This window comes from Antechinus flavipes, chromosome 2 (assembly GCF_016432865.1).
Source record: "Antechinus flavipes isolate AdamAnt ecotype Samford, QLD, Australia chromosome 2, AdamAnt_v2, whole genome shotgun sequence".
Classification (NCBI taxonomy): domain Eukaryota; kingdom Metazoa; phylum Chordata; class Mammalia; order Dasyuromorphia; family Dasyuridae; genus Antechinus; species Antechinus flavipes.
The window spans coordinates 158,426,156-158,448,916 of NC_067399.1; the positions used below are offsets into that span (position 1 = coordinate 158,426,156).

General features: G+C 34.7%; 1 protein-coding gene across 1 annotated transcript in view; it reads right to left on the reverse strand.

Moving 5' to 3' along the window:
• The window catches only part of RIN2 (Ras and Rab interactor 2), a 221,019-nt gene that overhangs the window by 89,081 nt on the left and 109,177 nt on the right, over positions 1 to 22,761 (reverse strand). The window contains exon 5 of the mRNA XM_051975855.1: positions 8,828 to 8,920. Coding sequence (XP_051831815.1) covers positions 8,828 to 8,884 — 57 coding nt within the window. The 5' untranslated portion in view covers positions 8,885 to 8,920. The remainder of the gene's footprint in view (positions 1 to 8,827; positions 8,921 to 22,761) is intronic.

Genomic DNA, 22,761 nt, shown 5'->3' on the forward strand with positions numbered 1-22,761 from the left:
AGGAGAGAGAGAGAGACAGACAGACAGATAAACAGACACAGACAGACAGACAGACAGACACAGACAGACACAAAATCTTGGAGCTGGAAGGAATCTCAAACCTCATTTGGCCTAACTCTCTCCTCTTACAGATTAGGAAGTTGTAATTCAAAAGAACAAAATGACTTTTCCAAGACAACATGGCTTTCCAAGCAGAATTAGGACAAGAACCCAGATCTCTCGACTTTTAAACAATGATCTTCTACCCATTATTCGTGCTCGATCATGTAACATATAAAAACCTGACACAAATCTTTTTTTTTTTCTTTTGGCTCACACAACTAAAGCTGTGCTTTGTGCTTGGAAAGCTGTACTAATTAACATATTTAAAGTACTTTGTAAACCTTAGAGCTCTATATGTCAGCTATTATTATTGTTGTTGTTCTTGTAGTCGCCACTAATGAATCAGTTCACTTCAAAGAGGAAAGGGTGGGGCCCAGATTTATAACCCTGAGCTGGGCCTTATAATCAGAGTAATAACAATAATAATAATAATACTCTCTTTATGGAATGTTTTAGAGAGACAAAATACCTTCAACACAATAATTTATTTGATTTCCACAATGACCTTGTGATGTAGTAGGGTGTGTATTAACCTTGTTTTACTGAGGAGGACAATGAACTCAAAGAGCCTGACTGACTTGCCTAAGGTCAATACAGCCAGCAAGGAGCCAGAGCTAGAATCATAGATATTACACAAAGGTCATCTAACTCATCCCTTACCTTAATGAAAATGTCCACCACTTAGAATTCTCAGCTTTTACTTGAAAATCCTAAGGGAGAGTCCTATTCCTCTTTCAGAAAGCTTGGACAGGATTTTTTTTTTCTTTCATCAATCCAAAATCTGCATCTTAATCACTTCCACCTTCTAGTACCAACCAGAAAAAATCTATTATTTTAAAATTATTTTCTGTTTATTTAAAAAATCAGAATAGAAATTTTTAAGAAGACAGAAAAGGAAAATAAAACAAAAAAACAAAACAGTGTCATGTGCCCAAAAGAATATCAGGGAGGATTAAAAATATATAACAATAAACTATCAATTCAAGAAAGGATATAAAATAATAGAAATTATATTCACTGAGACAAACAGTGTTAAATGACTTGCCCAGGGTCACATAGCTAGTAAGTGTCTGAAGCCAGATTTAATCTCAGATCTTCCTGACTTCAAGCTGGGTTCTCTATCTACTGTGCTACCTAGCAGTCCCAAAGCCTTGATATATCCATCTATAAAATGTGGGAATTTAACATTATGATGACCATTAAGGTCTCTTCTAGCTTTATGAGCCTATGAAAATACAATTGAAAGTTTACTTGAGGGAAAATAAAAAATATCCAGAAGCAAAACATTTGCTGTTATATATGGAATAACTCAGAACTTGTAGCTTTATATTTCAATACATTAAAAAAAAAATCAAAACCCTTTTTAGATCACTAATTAAAATATGTTATTATTACTTAGGATCCAAACAATTCTCCAGAAAAGTTAACACAAACCTAGTTTCCAAGTTTTAGGATCCATAAAAAGAAAGATAAGAATCCAACTGTGCTGTTATTATTGTGAATTAATTTTTGCCAATGAGAAGCAGTATGTTATGGTTGGAAAATGGTTAGACTTTATAGAAGAGGAAGTACCTATGTAGGATTACCAGATTAAGTTCATTTGTTTCTATCAGTCCATAACAATTCCCAAAACTTCCTTGGAAATTGGCAAATTTTTCTTTGACTAAGAATTCACTTCATAGGATATGAAATCAGAAGACTGCATTCAAATCCTAGTTCTGCAGCCAGTTGTGTGATGTCAGTGAATTTCTCTAGGTGACTCTCTATGAAGACTATGTTCTATTCTGGATATTTTGTTTTAAAAATGATTTTGGTAAATCAGAGATCATCCAAGATGGGATAATTAGAAGGAGTGGTGTAAAACTATTCCATTTAGTGAAATGTTGCAAGAAATAGTATGAAAGAAAAGACTTATGGGAGTTATGATGATTGTCATTACATATACGTATATGTGTGTGTGTGTATATATATATGTGTGTGTGTATATATATGCATATAAATATGAACAAATATTTCTCTATATATTATCTCATTTGATCAATAGTCTGTGAAGTAGGTGCTACTCTTACCCCCATTTTACAAATGAGGAAACTGAGGCTAAAAAGTTAGTATGTGACAGGGAAGATTTGAATTTGGGTCTTCCTGACTCTAATACCAATATTCTAACTACTCCAATCACCTAGCTACTTCTTTAAATATTTTTAGCCCTGCCATGTGGAAAAGGGATCAGACATTTTATGCAGTTCAGAGAGCAGAACATGAAAAAATGGGCAAGATTTAAATACAGGCAGCTTTTGGCTGTAGCATCAGAAGAATTTAACAATTCTTTGCTTTCCAAAAATAAAGCAGAGTTTTTTATGAGGAAAAATATTTTGGAAGGCAGATGACAAGATGTCAGGAAGAATACCTGCCTATGGTGGAAAGTTATATTAGGTGATGTCTAAAGTCCTTTCCAACTCTAAATTCTTTAGGTGTCTGATCTTTTGAGAACTGTGTTCTTTGGAGCATTGCTCAGAGTTTCTACAAAGGAAATAGAAAGAACTGAAAATCAAAGAAATTCTTTTACTCCTTCATGTCTCTGGATAAAGGTTTGGTAGGGAAGGAAGAAGCTATTATAAATATGAGATTTTTATCTTATCTATGAATTTTAACCCCTCTTTTATGTCTTTTTTCTAATATCCTGGACAGCTATATATATGATGAAATTAATTCTTATTCAAGGAAAAATCTGAAGAGTTCCAAACAAGGTAGGGACTACTTTAGGACTGACATAAACAAATGGACTGAAGCTGGCATTCATACAGGGAGGGGTACTTCTTCATCTACAGATGACTTCCTGAATTTTTGTAATGTGGATCATATTTTAAAGGTCTAGAAGTGATTTGTCATTTAAAAGATCTGCAGGCTATAAAATATGTTATCACCTACTAATTTATCTGCTTTATAAATCTACAGTGTCATTCATTGGCTAGGTAGGCCTATGTACTTTATCAGACTAAGAAATATTTTCAAGATTTAGTTGTTATTGAGTTGTTTTTCAGTCATGTTTGACTCTTCATGACCCTCTTCTGGGATTTTTTTGGTGAAGATACTGGAGTGGTTTGCCATTTCCTTCTCCAAATCATTTTACAAATGAGGAAACTGAGGCAAACAGGGTTAAGTGACTTGTTCAGAGTCACACCGCTAATAAATATCTAAAGCCAGATCTGAACAGATGAAATCCTAATTCTAAGCCTGGCATTCTATCTACTGGCCCTTGATTTAACTGAAGCATAATTAACCTTTTAACCAAATGGTGGTATTCTTAGTTATCTAAACATCCTAAAGCAATCACAACAGTCTCTAAGTTGAGAAGGTCATTGCAGCTGCCTAAGCAGATCCTTAAAAAATCCTGGTTTGTTTATGATACTGAGAATTCAGAATATTTCCCAAAAGACTAGGAGGTTGAAAGGCAGAAGAGGGCTGGCTTGAGGCAAAAAAGGCATATTTTCTTTCTTTCTTTATCTGGTCAGATAAAACTAACTATCTTGATAACATAAAGGCAAGTGACTTCTAATCAGAGTCCATAAGACTGTCCAGCTCCAAGATGAACCAGGGAAGTGAAAACTGAGAACATAAACAGGCTATCAAAACCAAACCAAAAAAACTCCTAGACTTTTGTGTTGCAATTGAACAGCCTCCTCCTAGGAAGTAGTCTTCTATCTAAGAGCGCCTACTCTTTAAGAATACAGATTGGTGATAGGAAAGAAAAAGACAAGGTGACTGAAGATATGGTGACCTATGTTCACATCCTCTCTGACATATACCAATAACATGACCGTAGTGATTCAAAGTGACCATCAGTACTCCAAGAAATTCTCTTACATGATAAATTACAAATAGGTTGCCAATCTAAATCACTGTGGGGAGTTTCTACATTGGAAATTCCCAACACTGATTAAATCAGAAGTATAGACTGGGAGGAATAAAAGCAAATTTCTCATTATTTAAAAAAAAAATTAGAAACTGATTTTGTAAGTTTAAACTTATCTGTTCAATGGACTTGGTGCTATATCCTCACCTATAACAGGAAGTGGGTCAGACTGGATGATCTCTAAGATCTCTTTTACCGTTTTAAAATTCTGATTCTTTTGATCCTAAGGTAAATTTCTCCAGTTTTATATAATTTGGAATTTCTCCATCTGCAGCCAAAATCCAATCCACAGTTCTTTGGATATGCCTAAAACAAGAAGCATGTTGAGCCATCTTTTAAGTTCCTCATCCTGGTCCTTCAATGCATCTGTCAGCTATTGCTTTTAATAGGTCAAAGTATTCTCTGACCTACCTTTCGTCCACTTGACTTTTAACAGCTATTCATGGTTACTGCTGCAAATTTCCTATGATGAGACTGGGCTTTAACATTTTATTCCAGGGATTCTCTGCTTTCCACCAACTAGATTTTTGGTTTCCTTATTTGTAGCAAATCCCAAGGGTGCCTCTTTCTATCAAAAATCATGCCCTAAAGTTCTACACTCTTTTCCCCACTTCTTTTCTACTTTATTAAAGCTCAAGTCTCCCATCTTGGCCACTGAATTCTAACATGTGCAGACTTTTCTACCCAGTAAAGGAGCTTCAGATGAAGGCCCTGATGAAGAATATCAATACCATGTCATGCTATTCAGTAAGCTTAGTTCAAGTTTAAAAGCACTTAATAATTCTGCCACTGAGCTGATTTAAATGCATGAAGAGTTCCCTTGTAGGTGCCAAACGTCACTATTCTTCCTTTATTCTCTGAAATACTTTCTATGGCTTAGATGTACTTTTGTACCTCTTCTTACAACCTCCTTCCTGTTTCATACATTCGTCACTCATTCACTCTGCTAAGCAAAACTATAGTAGCAGAAAGGAAACATGAGATGTACAAATCAAGAGACATCATGTTCAAATGGATTCTTCATGTCTAACCTGTGGTAGAGCCTTTTGAACTACTGGACTGATCAGCCAATTAGACACACTGTAGCTCAACCATAACATCATGATACTACTTAGATCCTTTAAGTATAAAAGAATAACAACAACTTTCATTCACTAATTCATTCATTCGATGAATATTTATTGCAAAAATCACTGGGTAGGACATTGTGGGAGATAAAAAGAAATTCAGAAAAATGACTCCTGTTCTACAGGAGATTATAATCTTAAAAACAAATTATAAAATAAAAATGTGATTGACAATTTTTGTTTCAACACACCAAATACCTTCCTTACAATGTACAAACTCCCCAAAGCAAATGAGTAAAACAACATAAGTATTGTTCTAACTGAGAGTATATTCACTCATAGTTTAATAGCATACCATCTGTAAAAAGGAATGGTATGTGTGTGAATGTGAATGTACACTTTATGAAAGAATTTACAATATCACTGAGACGCCATTTCTGTCCTTTACAAGGCAGCATATAAAATATTATATAAAACTAGAATGTTAAGTCCCATAAGGTTCAGAATATGTCTTATGTCAACTTTGTATCTTTGCACATTAATTGTTGAATGAAAGATATATGTATACATTGGGCAAATGTCTTACATAAAGCATCATATATTATGAACCATGTAGCTGGCAAAATCAATATGTGTTCAGGGAGAGGAGAGATATAATTAGAATGATCAGAAATAATTCCTGAAGAAGATAGGATTTCACTTTTCAAATAAGGAAGAAGCAAAATGACTTGGTGTATGGGTAGAGAAAGGGAGATAAAGGAAAGTTAAAGTTAGAGGTTGCCCATTGACTTTGTGACCTCATAAGTTATTTATGGTTCTTTTCCCACCTTGGACACTATATTTTCTTATGAAATTGCTTTTAAGATAATATAACATATAGCAATAATTTATAATTAAGATCCAAGGATTTACAAAAACATGTAAATATCTCCTAATCTAAATTCTTTAGCCTGGCATTCAAATCTTTTCACAACATGGACCCAACTTCCCCTTCCAGTCCTACACTCTTTGGTCTAGAGTATCTCCTCCACAACTTTTATAATTACCACTAAGTCCACTATCCTTTTTGGGGAAAGAAAATATTCTTTCTTATAATTGGTTTGAGAAAACTGATGATCATTGGGTAACACTGAACATATATGTTTTAAAGTTTCTAATGTATTATTCTGCTTAAACAATAGCTGTAGTCAGTTATCCAAGGGAAAGTAACAGGGTCTCCATAATTTTGGCTCTTTGTATATGTTTTGTCTTTCAACTTAGGAAGGAGAGGAAGGGGAAAAGTTGGATCATAAATCAATACGTATAACCCTTGATAGGAGCTTTGGGAAGAAAATTACTTCACAAGGAAGGTTTCAAATGATTATCTTGGATTTCAGAGATAACACAGTATCCAGAAACCTTATTGGGTAATGTTTTGTCTGAAGCAGGAGATAAATGATAAGGATTGGGTAAATAAATGACAAAATAATCAAAAAGCTTGTGGAATTAATTCATCCTTGAATCAAAAACATAACTGAAAACATTTTTTACATTGAAATCATCAATTTAGTATACTCATACAGCATAAGAGATGGATAAAGCATTGAAATATTATACTAGAAAATTTATTTTTGACAAAGAGCCTAACTATTCTATAACAGTGGTGTCAATCTGCAAGCCAAAAATTGACTTTGAAAACTACAATTTAACATTGTCCATGTTTTACTATATTTGTATATATTTTATTAAATAGTTCCCAATTACATTTTAATCTGGTTCAATCTAGGAGTGTTGCTGGTGGATGGGCATGCAGTCTATAGATCAGTTTTGATATCTAAAACATGTTCTTCTTCTTCTTCTTCTTTTTTTTTTTTTTTGGTGACAAAACATTTTAACAATAAGTATATTTTTCACTTACATATTTGATCCTGGGGTTTATAAATTTTTTTTATAATGGCCTCAGGACCCTTTTACACTCTTGAAAACTGAACCCCAAGAGCTTTTATTTATGTAGTTTATAATCCATCAATATTTCTTTATTAGAAATTATTATTATGGTATTGGCTCTGGAGTCAGGAGGACCTGAGTTCAAATCTGACCTCAGACACTTAACACTCACTAGCTGTATGACCCTGGGCAAGTCACTTAATCCTAACTGCCTGAGAGACAGAGAGAGAGAGAGAGAGAGAGAGAGAGAGAGAGAGAGAAATTATTATTATGATGATGATCTCTTGGGGACCTCTAGAGTTGTTCCTAGATCACATTTTGAGAACTACTATTCAAAAATAAAAGCTACTTACTGTTTAAGGACTAAATGGTGAATTCACATTGGTGAATTTAATGTCATTCCTGTAAATAGAGTCACATGCACAGTGACAGTATGCCAGCAATAAAATACATGTTATGGTTTTTTTTCTTTCTTTTGTTTTAAATAGAGATTCACTCTCTGTGCACTATAAACTGGTAACTAGCTAGTACAATGCTTGTGTTATTCTTTAGGATTAATCGAGGGATCTTGGTTTACTGCAAGAGCCTGTTTGTGTTAAATAGTTAAATAAAATATCTTTGGCCAAGCAAACAATGCAGAGATCTGGAAAATGGGTTGTGAGGCTATTCTCTGACATAATTCTCATTCAATTCTCTTGTCTTGACTATGCTATGGCTTCATTTTACCTATTTAATAACAATGGTGTGAAAGTCATATTCAAAACAAACTAAATAAGAGAAAAATCATGAACATTCTGGGTTTCTTAAGTCCAAATAATGTCACTTAATCATCTAACCTCTTTGAGACTGAGTTTCCTCATCTATAAATTGGAGAAAAAATATAGTATTGACCTGACAGGGATATTCTTAGACTGCAATAACACAGGCAAAGAACACTGCAAACTTTAAAGGGTTATATAAATTGAAATTATTATTACTACCCAAAGGAGGCATCAGAGCATTATAACATGTAGAATAGGCATAATAACTAGACATAGATTCCTTTTCCCAGTAAAGATGACAAAAATAATCAAAGAACACTTATCACTAAAATAAAAGCCACAGCTTTCTGAACTGCCTTCTACTAGGCTGACATTATTAGGTCATTGACTAGACCTACTAAAGACAGATTTCTAAAAATCTTCATTCTGGACTGCTGGTTAGAAATGACTAAATGATCATCCTAAGTTTTAAAAAGTAAAAACAAAACAAAAAAAAATTCATCTTGCACAATTCTTCAGTGTATTAATGCTTAAAAAAAAAAAAAACCATCAAGCTCAACAAAGCCCCATTAAAATACCCATTTTTGTTTTTCATCACATTAAACTGACAGTGAAATTCTCATCAATGAAATAAATCCACATGATTGGGGATGTAGAGGCAGCTACAAGTAAGTTGCCCATTGTCCAGAAACATATGAAGGAAAGCCAGATTAGAAGCAGACTCCCTGACAAAGCTATCAAACACTGGGGAAAGAGTCACCACATTACAAATAAAGTTTCAAAGAATGAATGTCATATACACTGCAGCATCCCCTTCCGCCTCAGCCATGTGTGCTATGTTTATATTGATATATTAAATTATATATTTTAAAAAAAAACCCAAACTACTGTAAAGCAGGATAACAAACAGCAGCTGTGTGAAGGAACTGAGCTCAGCAGAAAGCTCCGGGAATTCCTTTTGTGGCTGGGAGTCAGGCAGGGACTGCATGCAGACCTCCATTTGCAGAGCAAAGGGAACCAGCCTGCAACAAGTTTGATGAATCAAAGCTTCCCTTTACCTTAAAGAAGCTTCCTCTTTTGTCCTGACAACCGGCAGCCATTGTCAAAGAGGCCATTCTCCTGAGGCAGGTTCCTCTGTGCACTTCGTACTCCTAAGAGCAGAGACATTTTTAATGGTTAGTCCAGTCTGTAGGAAATTCCTTTCTAAGCCACAGGAACAGTCACAACAACAGCTCTGCCAAAATCTTTCTTCCGTCAACAACACAGTGCCATTTATTTCCCACCAAAACCCTTCCATATCCTTTTCGTCTATTATTTCCTGTAACCATTCTGCTTCAAAAAGCACAGCTACTAAGAGCTGCTCCCCATCTCTCCACTCCCCATCTGCCCCCACTGTTCAATAGATATGCTATGTCCCAGAGTACTTTTAATGTACTTGTTTTAAAAGAGAAAATGCCAAAACATAATGATGTCTTTGTTTGTTTGCTTGACCTTTATCTAAAGTACAAATAGGACAAATGTTAGATGTCACCATTGACTGCTCCCAAAGATTACAGATTTAATGGGGCTAACTCAAAGCGGGGGAGAAAGTCTAAAGAATGAAAGGTACTATATACCTAGAGTGGGGGGAGGTCCTACTTGATTTTAATTTGGCAAGTCATTAACTCTACTTATCTCTGAGCAAAATCCTCAAGGATGCAAAATGGAAAGAAATTAGCTTTATTTTCTATCTCAAAACTTGAAGAGATTTATGTGAAACATGATAGTATTGAAGTAATAAGCTATTTTTATTTACTAGCAAGTATGAGGAAGATCATGCAAAGAGCCTAATGGCAAAGGAGGAGGAAAACCAAAGTTCTTATGAATGTGTAGGGGATCTTAGATTTGGGATTAGAAGGGACAGATGCTAGGGGTCATGAAATTCAAATGGAAAGCGATGCCTCAAGACTTCCCTAAAACCACTCAAGTGTAAGTCCTGAATCCAGGTCCTCCTTCAAGAGCTTTCTGTACCACACACACCACAGTGTGCCTAAAGTAAATTTATAGTAAGAAAATCACACATCTCTGGACAACATGAACAAAATGCTTTAGAATTTTTCTAACCATATCATCAGTTTAGTTTTCAAAAAATTCTGTTTTTCTTTCTAACAAATACACAAACATGGATACACATGGTAAAACACATGTTCTCTTTCACTCATGTTATTTTCTTTGATGAGACCAGAATCGCTTTTCCCCCTCAATTTATATTTTCCACTAATTGCAGCAGTGAGTCATGATAATGATACAAGTGATGAATATCACTTTTATCAGTGACAAAAATATCACTGCCCTACTGTATATTCAAGTTGAGTCAATATATGCAGTCTGAGTAAGTCTATCTGAATCCTGATTAGTACAATATAACACAAACTAAAACTCCTTCAAGTTAAAAGCGTCCCAGCTGTAGTGGGAAAAGGGGCTTTCAAAGGCAGCACCAGCTGCATTACCAGTTGACTAAAAGGGTTTGGAACAGCTTTGTTTCCATTATTGGCAGCGTTAAGGAGAGCCAGGCAGGACAAAAGAGATGCTGAAGGCAGAGTTAAGATGTTCTAAAGCATCTAAAAGCAAAAATAAAGTTAACAGAAAATGTCTTGAGAGTGAGAAGTTAGCCAGCTTGGATGACTTATTGGGGGTATCTGCCCCCTGCTACTGGCATATACATTTTCATTTATACTTATGAGATGACAGGTAAACTCCCACTATGGAAATAAATAGAATCCACCTACCCATCCTTCCTGAACTTTTACCCATTTTTAGTAATTTAACTGAGTCACTTTAAAAGTTCTGAAATGTCATTTTGTATTTCTTTCCACTTGATGATCCAGCTGGGACAAAAAGCCAAAGTTCCAAAAACCTCCTGAGAAAACTCGCTTGGATTTCCAGTCCAATTTTGCTGACTCCAGAGGTTCAGCTTATTCAACTCAACATTTGAAACAAGACCAAACTCTGAAACTTTTGAAGTTCATCATTTAATTGGGGAAGTCCATATGTTGGAAAGATGCCAAAGAGAAAGTATAGCCTTATGCCCAAGATTAAGAGTAGGAGAGGATCCAGCCAGTAACCTTTGGTAGCATGGAATTATCCACTGACACACAGAGGCACATCAGTAAAGAGCATACACTCACTCCAACCAAGCTGCCTGCCTCTTTTTTTCCAACAGACGTTGGAGTGCTACTTAATTTAGGCCTACAAAGAGCCAAGTAACCAATGAGTAAGACTAAGTTAGGGAATCATTCTCCTCTAGATCTAAGTCTCTCAGGTCTGTTAAGAAGCTTTTTTTTTTTTTTTTTCCAATTTCTAACTCTATTTGATGACAGCAAGCTGCTCCACCAATTTTCATGGGTGTGTGTTTGTACCCCAGAAGTTAAATATTTTACTTGACTTTAATTAAATAAACATGTAACTTAAACCACGTTACAGTTGAAGACATTGAATTTAGAAGTTCCTTTCTCATATCCTGTCTTATTCAATTCAACAAGTATTTATTAATATTAATATTTATTATTATCTATGTGTCAGGTACGGCATATATGAAAAGAAAATGGAAGTAATATTTGACCACAGAAACATTTTACTAGGGGATACAAGCAAATAAAAATAAATACAAAATAATTATATGATAAGGAAGAGAACTTTATAAAGTGATCAGAAAAAGCTACCTGGAGGAGGTAGCACATGAGTTGCTCCCTAAAAAAGAAAGGAGATGAAGTATGAGGAGTGTACTTCAGGCAAGAGACAAAGTACAGCCTTCAGAGAGCTAGAAACAGGAGATTAAAGGGCAAGTGTCATCAAATAAGAAGAAAGGAAGACAAGGTTAGGGCCAGATAAGATAGATTAGGATAAGGATAGCAACTGGAACGTCACTGAGATGAACTCTCAGAAAAGGAAATTCTCTCCATCAATGTAAGTTGGAGCCTCTTCAATTTACAGTTTCAAAGAGTTCCTAGAGTACAAATGGCCAAGTGACTTGCCTAGGATCACACAGACAGTATAAGTCAATCAGAGGCAGTACTTGAAACCTGGCCTTCCTGTCTTAAAGACCTGCTCTTTGGTCACAGATATATGAGAATGGAAGCTATCTAAAAAACAAATATAGGAAAATAAACTGGATCCAGATGAAGAAATTATCTGTGTTTGTGTTTTGTTCTCTTATTAGGCTTTAAGCTCTGGAAGAGCAGGGATCATGTTTTTCATCCCAAATATCTAGTAAATCACCTTCTTGGATCTATAGGGAATAAATGTTAGACAAACTGAACTAAAAAAACCTAGTCCCAAGTATAAAGAAGCAGGAAGTTTTTTAAGAGGCCTCTGACTTTAGAGTAACAAAGTGAATCACTGATGAAACAGGAATCAAGCTCAGTAGAATTAAATGGAGATCATCAGATCAGTGAAAACAAATTCCTTTTTTTCCTTTTTCTTTTCTTTTCTTTTAAAAATTTTGGCATTTAGTTCTTAAAATCCAAGCATTTGGAGTGGGGAGGTTAATTTAAGAGCTGGACTTAAATGTGAATGTCTACCATAAACCACAAGCTTTTGTGTTTTGTATCAATCATTAACAGGAACTTAATTTTCAAGAGAATTCAAATTCTTTTCCCCTCCACCAATGACCCTAAATACTTTTTCCATAACTTTTATTTAAGGATCATCCAGTAATAAGCAATCAAGAAACAAAAATGTATCACATTGAAGTTCCTGTGCAAATTCTCCTCACAATAACAGCATTTTACCTTCATTTCTCCCTGCCTCCAGTTTTCTTTGAAGGGTAATAATAGTTCTTGAATACAGAACATGAAGTATTCAAGAGATTCCAGATGGTAGGCACTAACAGAAAGTCTCAATCAGAGCTAAAATACACCAAAAATCTACCATACCTCTTTCAATAACTACTGAAATAATATAAACTTGCTTGTTGATCTGCTCTGATCAAAAGGATCAAGGCAGGAAGAATGCATTCACCACATCAGCAATTCATTCAGCAGTGCCACACTATCTTCTCTAGGGTGAACTAAACTACCTCTATGGATGGAGTGATGTAAAAACCCTTAGGATGCAAAACACTGACTAGCTTAAGAAACTAGTAAAAAAAAAAAAAAACACATCAGATCCGAATTTGTCACTGAGATCCACTTCACTGAGGTCCAGTGGCTTATTCTTTTTTGAGTAAGGCAAACTCAGGAGGGAAACTGAGGTTAAGTGCTGTGCCCAAGGGTACCCAGTAAGTCATGGACAGGCAGGGATTAGAACTGTGAGTTCCTGAATTTCTAGTTCACACAAACCAACAAACCGTGAAATGGTCTAAGATTAAAACACTGGAACCTCTCCATTTTTCTCTCTTCTTGGCCGACTGCCACCACAATACTGAAAGTGTAAGGGAGCAAAGTGCTGTGGAAGGTCTGAGTCAAATTAAGGTGTTTCTCTTCAATTTTTCAAACTTTATCCTTTCCCTACAATTTGCTGCAGCTTAAAAGTACAAAATCAAAACAAAGGCAATGGCTCAAATTAGAGTAAAAGCATCATCCTACAAGGGCCTATTTAATTTCATTTGGATACAGTTTGGTACCGGTGATAGAATGCTGAACCTAGAGTGAGGAAAACGTGAGTTCAAATTTGGCCTCATCATTTACTAGTTGTGTGATTTTAGGCAAGTCATTTAACTTCTGACTCAGTTTCTTCATTTGTAAGATGGTGACAATAATAGCACCTACTCTCTGGGGTTGAGCTTGTAAGTAACTTGAGGACAGAGATTTTCTTTTGTATTCCCAGCATTAATACATAGTAGGCACTTAATAAATGTTTACTAATTGATTGCATCAATGTTTGTAAAATGTTTTACAAATCTTAAAAGCTATCTATATAAATATGAGCTATTATTGGTTTAATTGTTTAAAAAAAAAAACTCCATCTAGGAATATTATTGTTCTGAAAGAAATGACCAAGAGGATGATTTTAGAGAGGCCTGCTAAGTGAAATGAGCAGAACTAGGAGACCATTATACAGGGCAACAACAAGACTATACCCCAATCAATGCTGAAGGGCGTGGCTCTCTTCAACAATGAGATGATTCAAGCCAGTTCTAATTGTTCAGTGATGAAGGAAGTCATATACACCCAGAAAGAGGCCTGTGGGAACTGAGTGTGGACCACAACATAGCATTTTCATGCTTTCTGGTGATTTTTGCTTGTATGTTCTTTTCCTTCTCAAGTTTTTTTTTTTTCTTTCTAGATCCGATTTTTCTTCTGCAGCAAGATAACTGTACAACGATGTACGTATATTGGATTTAATATATATTTTAATATATTAACATGTATAGGACTACCTGCCATCTAGGAAAGGGGATAGAGAGAAGGAGGGAAAAATTTGGAACAGAAAGTTTTGCAAGGGTCAGTGTTGAAAAATTACCCATGCATCTGTTTTGTAAATAAAAATCTATCTAAAGCATCTTGTAATCAATCTCAACAGCCCTTTACCTTTTGCTACAGATCTTTCTGTTTTCATTTCTACCAACCTAAAGCAGATACTCATGTAAGATATAACAGACTTCACCCACATGATCTGTTTTCCTTCAGCATACTGAAACATTTTTTCAATATCACTTTTTAACAAGGTAAATTGATAATGAAGGTCTTTATACCTTTCTGAGACAAAGGTGATGTATAAATACAATTACAAATATTGTATATCCAAAGTCAACGGAGCAAAACAGAATCATTTATCCAAGCTGTCATATAAGGACCAAGTGTGGGAAAAGAGCATCATCTTTCCCCATCTGTTCTTATAGAGAGGTTGAGTAGGATAATATGAACAGACTTTCCCCCTTTCACTCCCCAAATGTTTATGATCTAAAAGTTTAGAATTTTATTAAGTGAGGTGAACTAATCTAAGAAATGTTTTAAGAGCCTGTTCTTTTGCAAAGAAACAGTTAAGGGTTGGTGAATATTTCTATGATTATCTCCCTACAACCATGGATTTTATAAATTGGACAGAAAAATTCATTCCAGGCTCAAGTTTAACATTCCAGTTATGCTTAAAGTTATGTGAATGTGCAAAAAATAAAATAAAATAAAATAAAATAAAATGCTAACTCCCTATCTGCAAATGGTTTTCACTGACTCATCATCTAAATTTTTCTCTTTTTTTTTCTTTTCTTTTTAAAAGAAAGTTCGAAGCTAAATTCAAAACTTGGGTAAAAACATTATTTGAAAAATAGTTTAAAAGCCAGATGAAAGGACGTCTTTCCCAATTCTACTCTTATCTCAATAAGTGTATGAATATTTCTCCTACATGTTAAATATCTTTGCTATCCTAAGAATAAAATGTGTTTAATAAAGGGGAGCAACAGAGCTTTCACTTAAGCACTCTGTATTTTAGTGCCTTCTTTGAAGGAGGAGGGAGTTAGGTACATAGGAACTATGTATATCCATACATAGGACATACGTTTCTATATGGTCAGCAGCAGAATGACTCTCAGAATTGTCCTATGGGGCTCAAAGACTCTTTGGATCAATGCCAACTTATCTGTTTGTTAGGTGCTCAGCTCAGTGATACTGCAGAGCAGTTCTATGACTTTGCATGGGCTTGGTTGTAATGCACTAAAATGAAGCAATTGCAAAGTGACAACATTGGTCAGGATACTATTTGGTATATGGTTCTCTAGCTGTCACATTTGAGAACAAATAAAATGTTTCTGCTTCTCTCTTTATCCTTTTCCCTCTTCTTTCTTCCTTTTTTCCCTCCATAATGTAGTCCTTGAGAGTCTGGCAAAGGGGATAAAAACTCTGGCTCAATGTTTCCAATAATGGGGCAGAGATATGGCATGGAACATGGCAACCACTGATTCACTCCCTTCTCAAGCCCCTCTTATATGGAAAACACTGTGCTAGGTTCCAAGGAGATACAAAATTTGATAAAAGACTGTCCCTATTTGACAGAAATTATTTTCATTTTTGTTCTTATATCCTCAGCAACCAGCACAGTGCCTGTTACAGAAGTAGACAATTAAAAACTGGATGAATTGCATTAAAGAGAATCAAATACAGGTAACTATAATGGAAAATATAATACAATATATTACAGGGTATGTGGAAAAGTGCCACGTCTGAAGGGAAAGATCTCTGCCAATAGGAGGCACCCGGAAAAGATTTCATGCCTCAGGGTGTGAAGGTAGGAAGTCAGCAAGCAAAGAGGAGGAGGAAGGATATTTCAGGTGGAAAGAACTAAGTGAGCAAAATTACACAGGCAGGAGAGCCCAGGACATGTCTAGGCAATCCAAAAAAGTTCATTTCGACTGAGCTGTAAATTAAAAGAATGAGACTACAGATGCTGGGTGGTGCCCAAGTGTGCAGTGCCTTGAATGCTAGGGAAAGAAGTTTGAATTTAACAGGTAGCCATGAAAGATTTGAGCAGGTTAGCATGACTAGATATAAGCTTAAGAAAGAATAATCTAGCCACTGTATAAAGGATGGACTGGAGGGAAAAGAGAAAATTCATGAAAACATTTTTAAAAAATTAAATTTCTGGGGCAGCTAGGTGGTGCAGTGGATAGAGCACCAGCCCTGAAGTCAGGAGGACCTGAGTTCAAATCTGATCTCAGACACATGAGACTTCCTAGCTGTGTGACTCTGGCTGGAAAAGTCACTTAACCCCAACTGCCTCAGCAAAATAAATAAATAAAAAGAAATAAAAATTAATTAATTAATTAAATTTCTGAGATATAGATGTATATATCAGAAATAGACACACACGCTCACTTATATGTGTCTATATGTATGTGTGTGTGTGTGTGTGCATATAAATATGTGTGTTTATAGCAACTAAGCTTTAGCGTATTGAGTTTTAGACCTTGTGTCATGAAGACAAATTAAAATCATCCTTGGGTACTTATTTCTATATTTGTCATGTTGCACCAGAAAAACCAGATCAAAAGGGAAAAAATGAGAAAGAAAAAAAAAAGCAAAATAACAACAACAAAAAGATGAAAATACTATACTTTGATCAACATTCAATCTTCATAATTCTCTCTCTGGAAGTGGATGGCATGAAATTTCTATCACAAAAATAATGGGGTTGCCTTGAATGTGATAATATTTGGAAAGTACTTTGTAAACCTGAAAACACAATATAAATTATATATGTATACACACACAAACACACATGTGCACACACAGAGAATATAAATATGTATATACAGACACATATATAAGCATACTTTTCTCTTACACTTTAATATTACTCCACACACATATATAATGTAAGCATGTATGCACAGACACAAACACACTTCTCTTATATACTTTAATATTACTACCAAGTAAAACTGGAGAATCACAAAGGGTAAAAAGTAGTGCCTAATGCAATCTCCTCATTTTAAAGATGAGGAAATAAAGATATTTGAGAAATCAAGTGGTTTATCCAAGCAGCCATAGCAAACAAGTGGTATAAACAGAACTATAACCTAGATCTTTTGATTTTTAGTTCAATACCCTTTCTATTATCCTACCTTTTTTTTTCTTGAAATAATGAAAATTTATCACTGCAGGTAGAATTCGAGAAATACCACATTTTTCTAGTGTTTAAGCATCTTTATTTCAAAATAGATTGGCAAGTTCAGATACTTTGGAGTTCATTACACATTAATAATGCTATAACAAGGATTAATAAAGTGATAAATCTACTTTCTGTAAAAGTCAGTTAGTCAACAAACATTTAAGAGCTTATCACGTGTCACTTACTACACTAAACAGTAGGTTAGAGAAGGGCAAAAACAGCTCCTACCTGCAAGCAGCTTATATCCTAATGAGGTGAGAATAAAGGTGCCCTAGCCTCAAGTTTTTCTTCAAACAACAACCTGTGGATCTGATCAGATCATCTAACCTTTTGTACCCCAGACAGGGAAGGGGCCAACCAATACTGATAGAACCCTTTTGAAAGATGCAAAAGGGAAGAACATTCAAGGGTCTTATGGTTAGATAATAATAAAAATAATAGTAATAGCTTGCTTGAAAAAAACACTTTAAGGTTTGAAAAGAATGCTTTACAAATATAATCACACTTTCCTTCACAATAACCTTGGGAGGAAGATTAAGTCTGATAGTCATCTTTAAGTAGCTTGCCCAGGGACATACAACTTTTACATGTCTGAGGTCAAAAATGAACTCCAGATCCAGTTCTCTATACAATGTATTACCTGGAGAGCAGACTACATTATAGACCTACAAAAAATCAGTATGACAAAAAAAGGGTAAATAGGAAGAGAAATATAATTTGCAATAATGACAAAAATATCAATTATTTTGGCATTAACTTAAAGGAAGAATTAAGTAATTGAAAACATAGAGAATATGTAGGGTATGGTTAGGTCAAAATAATAAAAATGCCAACACTACTGAAATAATTTAGGAATTTTGATCAAAACACTGAGCTATTCCATTAAATTAAACTGATCACAAAATTCATAAGGAAGAAAGAATTGGGAAAAGATATTAAGGAGAATTATGAGTAATAAAAAAGGAAGGGGGAATTACATTACTTCAAATTGTACTATAAAACAACTGTTTTCAAAGTTAACAGGTACTAGATTTTTAAAATAAAAAAATGGATCAATGGAGGTGTGTGTGTGTGTGTGTGTGTGTGTGTGTGTGTGTGTGTATCCTCCCCCAAAATATATTAGAACTAAAAGAATAAATTAGTGTTAGAAAAATCCATGATTACAAGTTATTCTTCTGATTATTATTAGGATGTGATCCTAATAAGTAATCATGGATTGCATTAATGAGGTCTGTGATGTATATTTCAAGGATTTGATGTAATCAAAATAACATCAGCGCAAATAGAAGGCTCTATAAAACCTTACTATAGTTAGCAATCCCTTTTTCATTCTTACTCTGTGTTGGACATCCTCCAAGGTTTTGCATAGCATGAATTTTCTTATTTTGTGTTTCATTTAATCATAAAATTTTAATCTGTGTTTACATTTAGCAAGGAATCTTGTATTCATTCCAGAAGTTCTTATTAAGCACCTATTATGGACTGACTGGGAACAGATACAAAAGCCAAAAGGTTCCTGATTTTCAAGAACTTAAGATTCTATTAAAGTGAAACAATGTGACACAAAAATAAATATAAAGTATTTATAATATGGATATAAAGTATTTTTATGCAGAGAATACCACTATCAACAGAGCTTGGCATTTGAGCTGAGCCATGAAGGAGGAATCTAGGAGGAAGGGACTATATTTCAGGAATGAGAAATAGCCTGAGCAAAGGAGCCAAGATAGGAGATGGAATGTCTTGTGTGAAGAATATCCAGCCATTCGGTATATACTGTCTAATGGAGAATAAAAAGCAACAAACTTTGGGAAGGTAGGCTCTAGAAACAGAATGTGAAGAGTATTAAAAGCCAAACTGAGGCGTAAACTATCATGGGGACAAAAGAGAATTAGACTTTATTGGCTAAGGGAATGACATGGTCAGATGTATACTGTGGGAACATCACTTTTAGCTGTAAGGATAAAAGGAAACCAATTAACAGACTATTGTAGTAGTTTCTGAGTGAAAGATGTCAAGATTCTGAACCAAAAGGGTGGCATTGTAACATATAATCTTAACATATGTATGAGTGATTTCTCATCAGAACAGGAGTCTAAGATTGTTGTACTTTACTGATCAAATATCTATTAGTGATCAACAACAACAACAATTTAGCATAAACTTGTTTTCTTTGTATCTTTCAAGGATATTTATAGTTGAAAGATGCAGTCTAGAATGAAGAATTATTTACTTCCTGTTAAATTTTTCATTTTTTTATGTAGATCGTGCCCATATAAATCTGAAATATTTAATTCATTCAATAAGTCAAGTCAGCAAGCATTCATTAAACTTCTACTGTGTAGCTAAGTGCTAAGCATTGAGGGGTTTAAAGAAAGAGATCATCCCTGCTTTCAAAGAGTTTCCAGTCTAATGGAAGTGGATGATATTAAAATAAATATGGGATAAATGAGAACTTATCTCAGAGGGAAGGCAGAAAGATTAAAAAGGCTTCTTTCAGAATGTGTGGGACTTTAGCTGACACTTGAAGAAAGTCAGAGAAGCCAGAAGATGATAATTCCAGCCATGGTGAGTATCAGTGACAGTTCTGGACAGCTGGTGATTAGAATTGAGAAACAGAGTGTCTTGTGAGGAATGGAAGGAGACCAGAATCACGGCATGGCAAAGTATATCAGAGGTAATAAGAAGACTGAAAGAAAGGAAGGAGCCAAGTTCTGAAGGTTTTTAAAATCTGCTAACAGGGTTGTTTTATTATTATTATGGCTTTTTATTTACAAGATATATATGCATGGGTAATTTTTCAGCATTGACAATTGCAATTTTTTCCCTCCTTCCCCCCACCCCTCTCCCCCAGATGGCAGGTTGACCAATACATGTTAAATATGTTAAAGTATAAATCAGATACAATATAAGTATACATGTCCAGTTATTTTGCTGTACAAAAAGAATCGGACTTTGAAATAAGGTAAAATTAACCTGTGAAGGAAATCAAAAATGCAGGCAGACAAAAATAGAGGGAATGGGAATTCTATGTAATGGTTCTTAGTCATCTCCCGGAGTTCTTTCCCTGGGTGTAGCTAGTTCAGTTCATTATTGCTCCATTGGAACTGATTTGGTTCATTTCATTGTTGAAGAGGGCCATGCCCATCAGAATTGATTATCATATAGTATTGTTGTTGAAGATATGATCTTCTGGTCCTGCTCATTTCACTCAGCATCAGTTCATGTAAGTCTCTCCAGGCCTTTCTAACAGAGGGGTTTTATATTTGATACTAAAAGGAACAAGCAGTTATTAGAAGTTATTGAATAGAGGTAGAGGACTAGGGACACATATGGGACTTGAGCTTTAGAAAGATAGAGTTGCTTTGCTGATGATATGATGGTATACTTAGAGAACCCCAGAGACTCTACTAAAAAGTTATTAGAAACAATCCACACCTTCAGCAAAGTTGCAGGGTATAAAATAAACCCACATAAGTCATCAGCATTCTTATATATCACTAACAAAACCCAACAGTTAGAGTTACAAAAAGAAATTCCATTTAAAGTAACTACTGATTGTATAAAATATTGAGGAATCTATCTGCCAAGGGAAAAATCAGAAACTTTATGAGCAAAACTACAAAACACTTTCCATACAAATTAAGTCTGATCTAACCAACTGGAAAAATATTAAATGCTCTTGCCTTGGGCGAGCAAATATAATAAAGATGACAATACTACCTAAATTAATCTATTTATTTAGTGCTATACCAATTAGACTCCCAAAAAACTACTTTGATGAACTAGAAAAAATAACAACAAAGTTCATATGGAAAAATTATTTTATTTTTATTTTTTATATTTTATTTTTTATTACAGTTTCTAGATTCCATTATATTCTATTAATAATTGAAACTAACTTAAGCACAGAGATAACTTGGTAATATGAAAAGAATTCTGGTTTAGGAGTCAAAGGGATTGACATTTATTTTTTACATCAACTTAGGCAGGTCATTTAATCTATTTACTTCAACTTCTTCTACTATAAAAAGACAAGGTTGGCCCAGGTGGTCTCTTAAGCCCATTCATCTCTAGTTCTATGAAACTCTGTTTCAGATGGCTGGTAAAACAGTGGTAAAAGGACTGGATCTGGAGTCAGGAAATTGTTAGCCACTTCAATCGAGTATAACTCTTGCAAAGATAGTGGAGTAGAGTGTGCCATTTTCTTATCATGCAACAAAAATATTATCCATTTTGAGAAAGAAGCACTTTAGCACCTATGATCTGCTGGTCTGAACAATGGGATAGACTATCATTATTCCAATAAAATTCAATTCTGAAGGTGAAAGTCATCATTAAATATGATCTAAAATATACGATTATGTAAAAAATTGGATTTTATGGGAAAAGCATTGAATTCTATTATAAATACCAAAGGGGGAAAAAATCTACTTCTGAATAATCACTAATAATACTAATGGTTACTGTATTCTTGCTTATGGAAATTGAGACATTACTTTAGCAACAAGTCCATATGATTTCTCTCAAACAAATGGTGATAAATGAAATGGCTTCTAAGAGCAAAAACACTATTAAAATTTAAAAAAAATTACAAAGGACAAAATCTTAATCCTCCATTGAGTAAGAGTTTTGCAAAGATACCCGAGTAGAATTTGTCATTTTCTTCTCCAGCTCATTTTAGATGAGAATCTGAGACCAATAGAGTTAAGTGACTTGCCCAGGAACACACAGTTAATAAGTATTTGAGGTTAGCCCCTCCTGCATCACAAACCCACTTCTCTACTATTAGACTATCTAATTGCCCTTAGTCAAGGAGACTTGAGTTCAACTCCTCCTGAGCTACTTAGTATGTGACTTAGGCAAATCATTTAATCTACTTACTCCAGTTTCCTCTATAAAATGGGGATAATGATAGTACCCTCCTTGCAGGATTGTTGCTTTATAAAAGGTTCAGCACAGCATCTGGCACACAGTGTTTAAAAAAGTGTTTGTTTACTTCCTTTCCTCTTCCAGGGTAGGGACTGTGTTTTTTTATTTTTTATTTGTTTTGGTTTTTTACATACTTCAGTGACTTGCTCAGGAAGGATAATAGTTGAAATAAAGCTTTAATTTCAAATAAAAAAGGAAGGTAGGGTTCCTGAACTGCATGAAACTATCTTGTAAATCTAAAATAAATGCCCCTTATCTCCCAGGTTTCCCCAGCTATCTTCAAATAGTTACCTGGGAAAGATTAGGTTATGTGAAAATAGCTTTCTTTAGTCTTTTCTGGGGACTCACATTCAGGAATTCCTATCTGATCTCAGATACCTACTAGCTATGGAACCTTAGGCAAGTCACTTAAACCTATTTGTTTTATTTTTTTTCATCTGAAAAATGAGCTGAGGAAGGAAAAGACAAACCATTC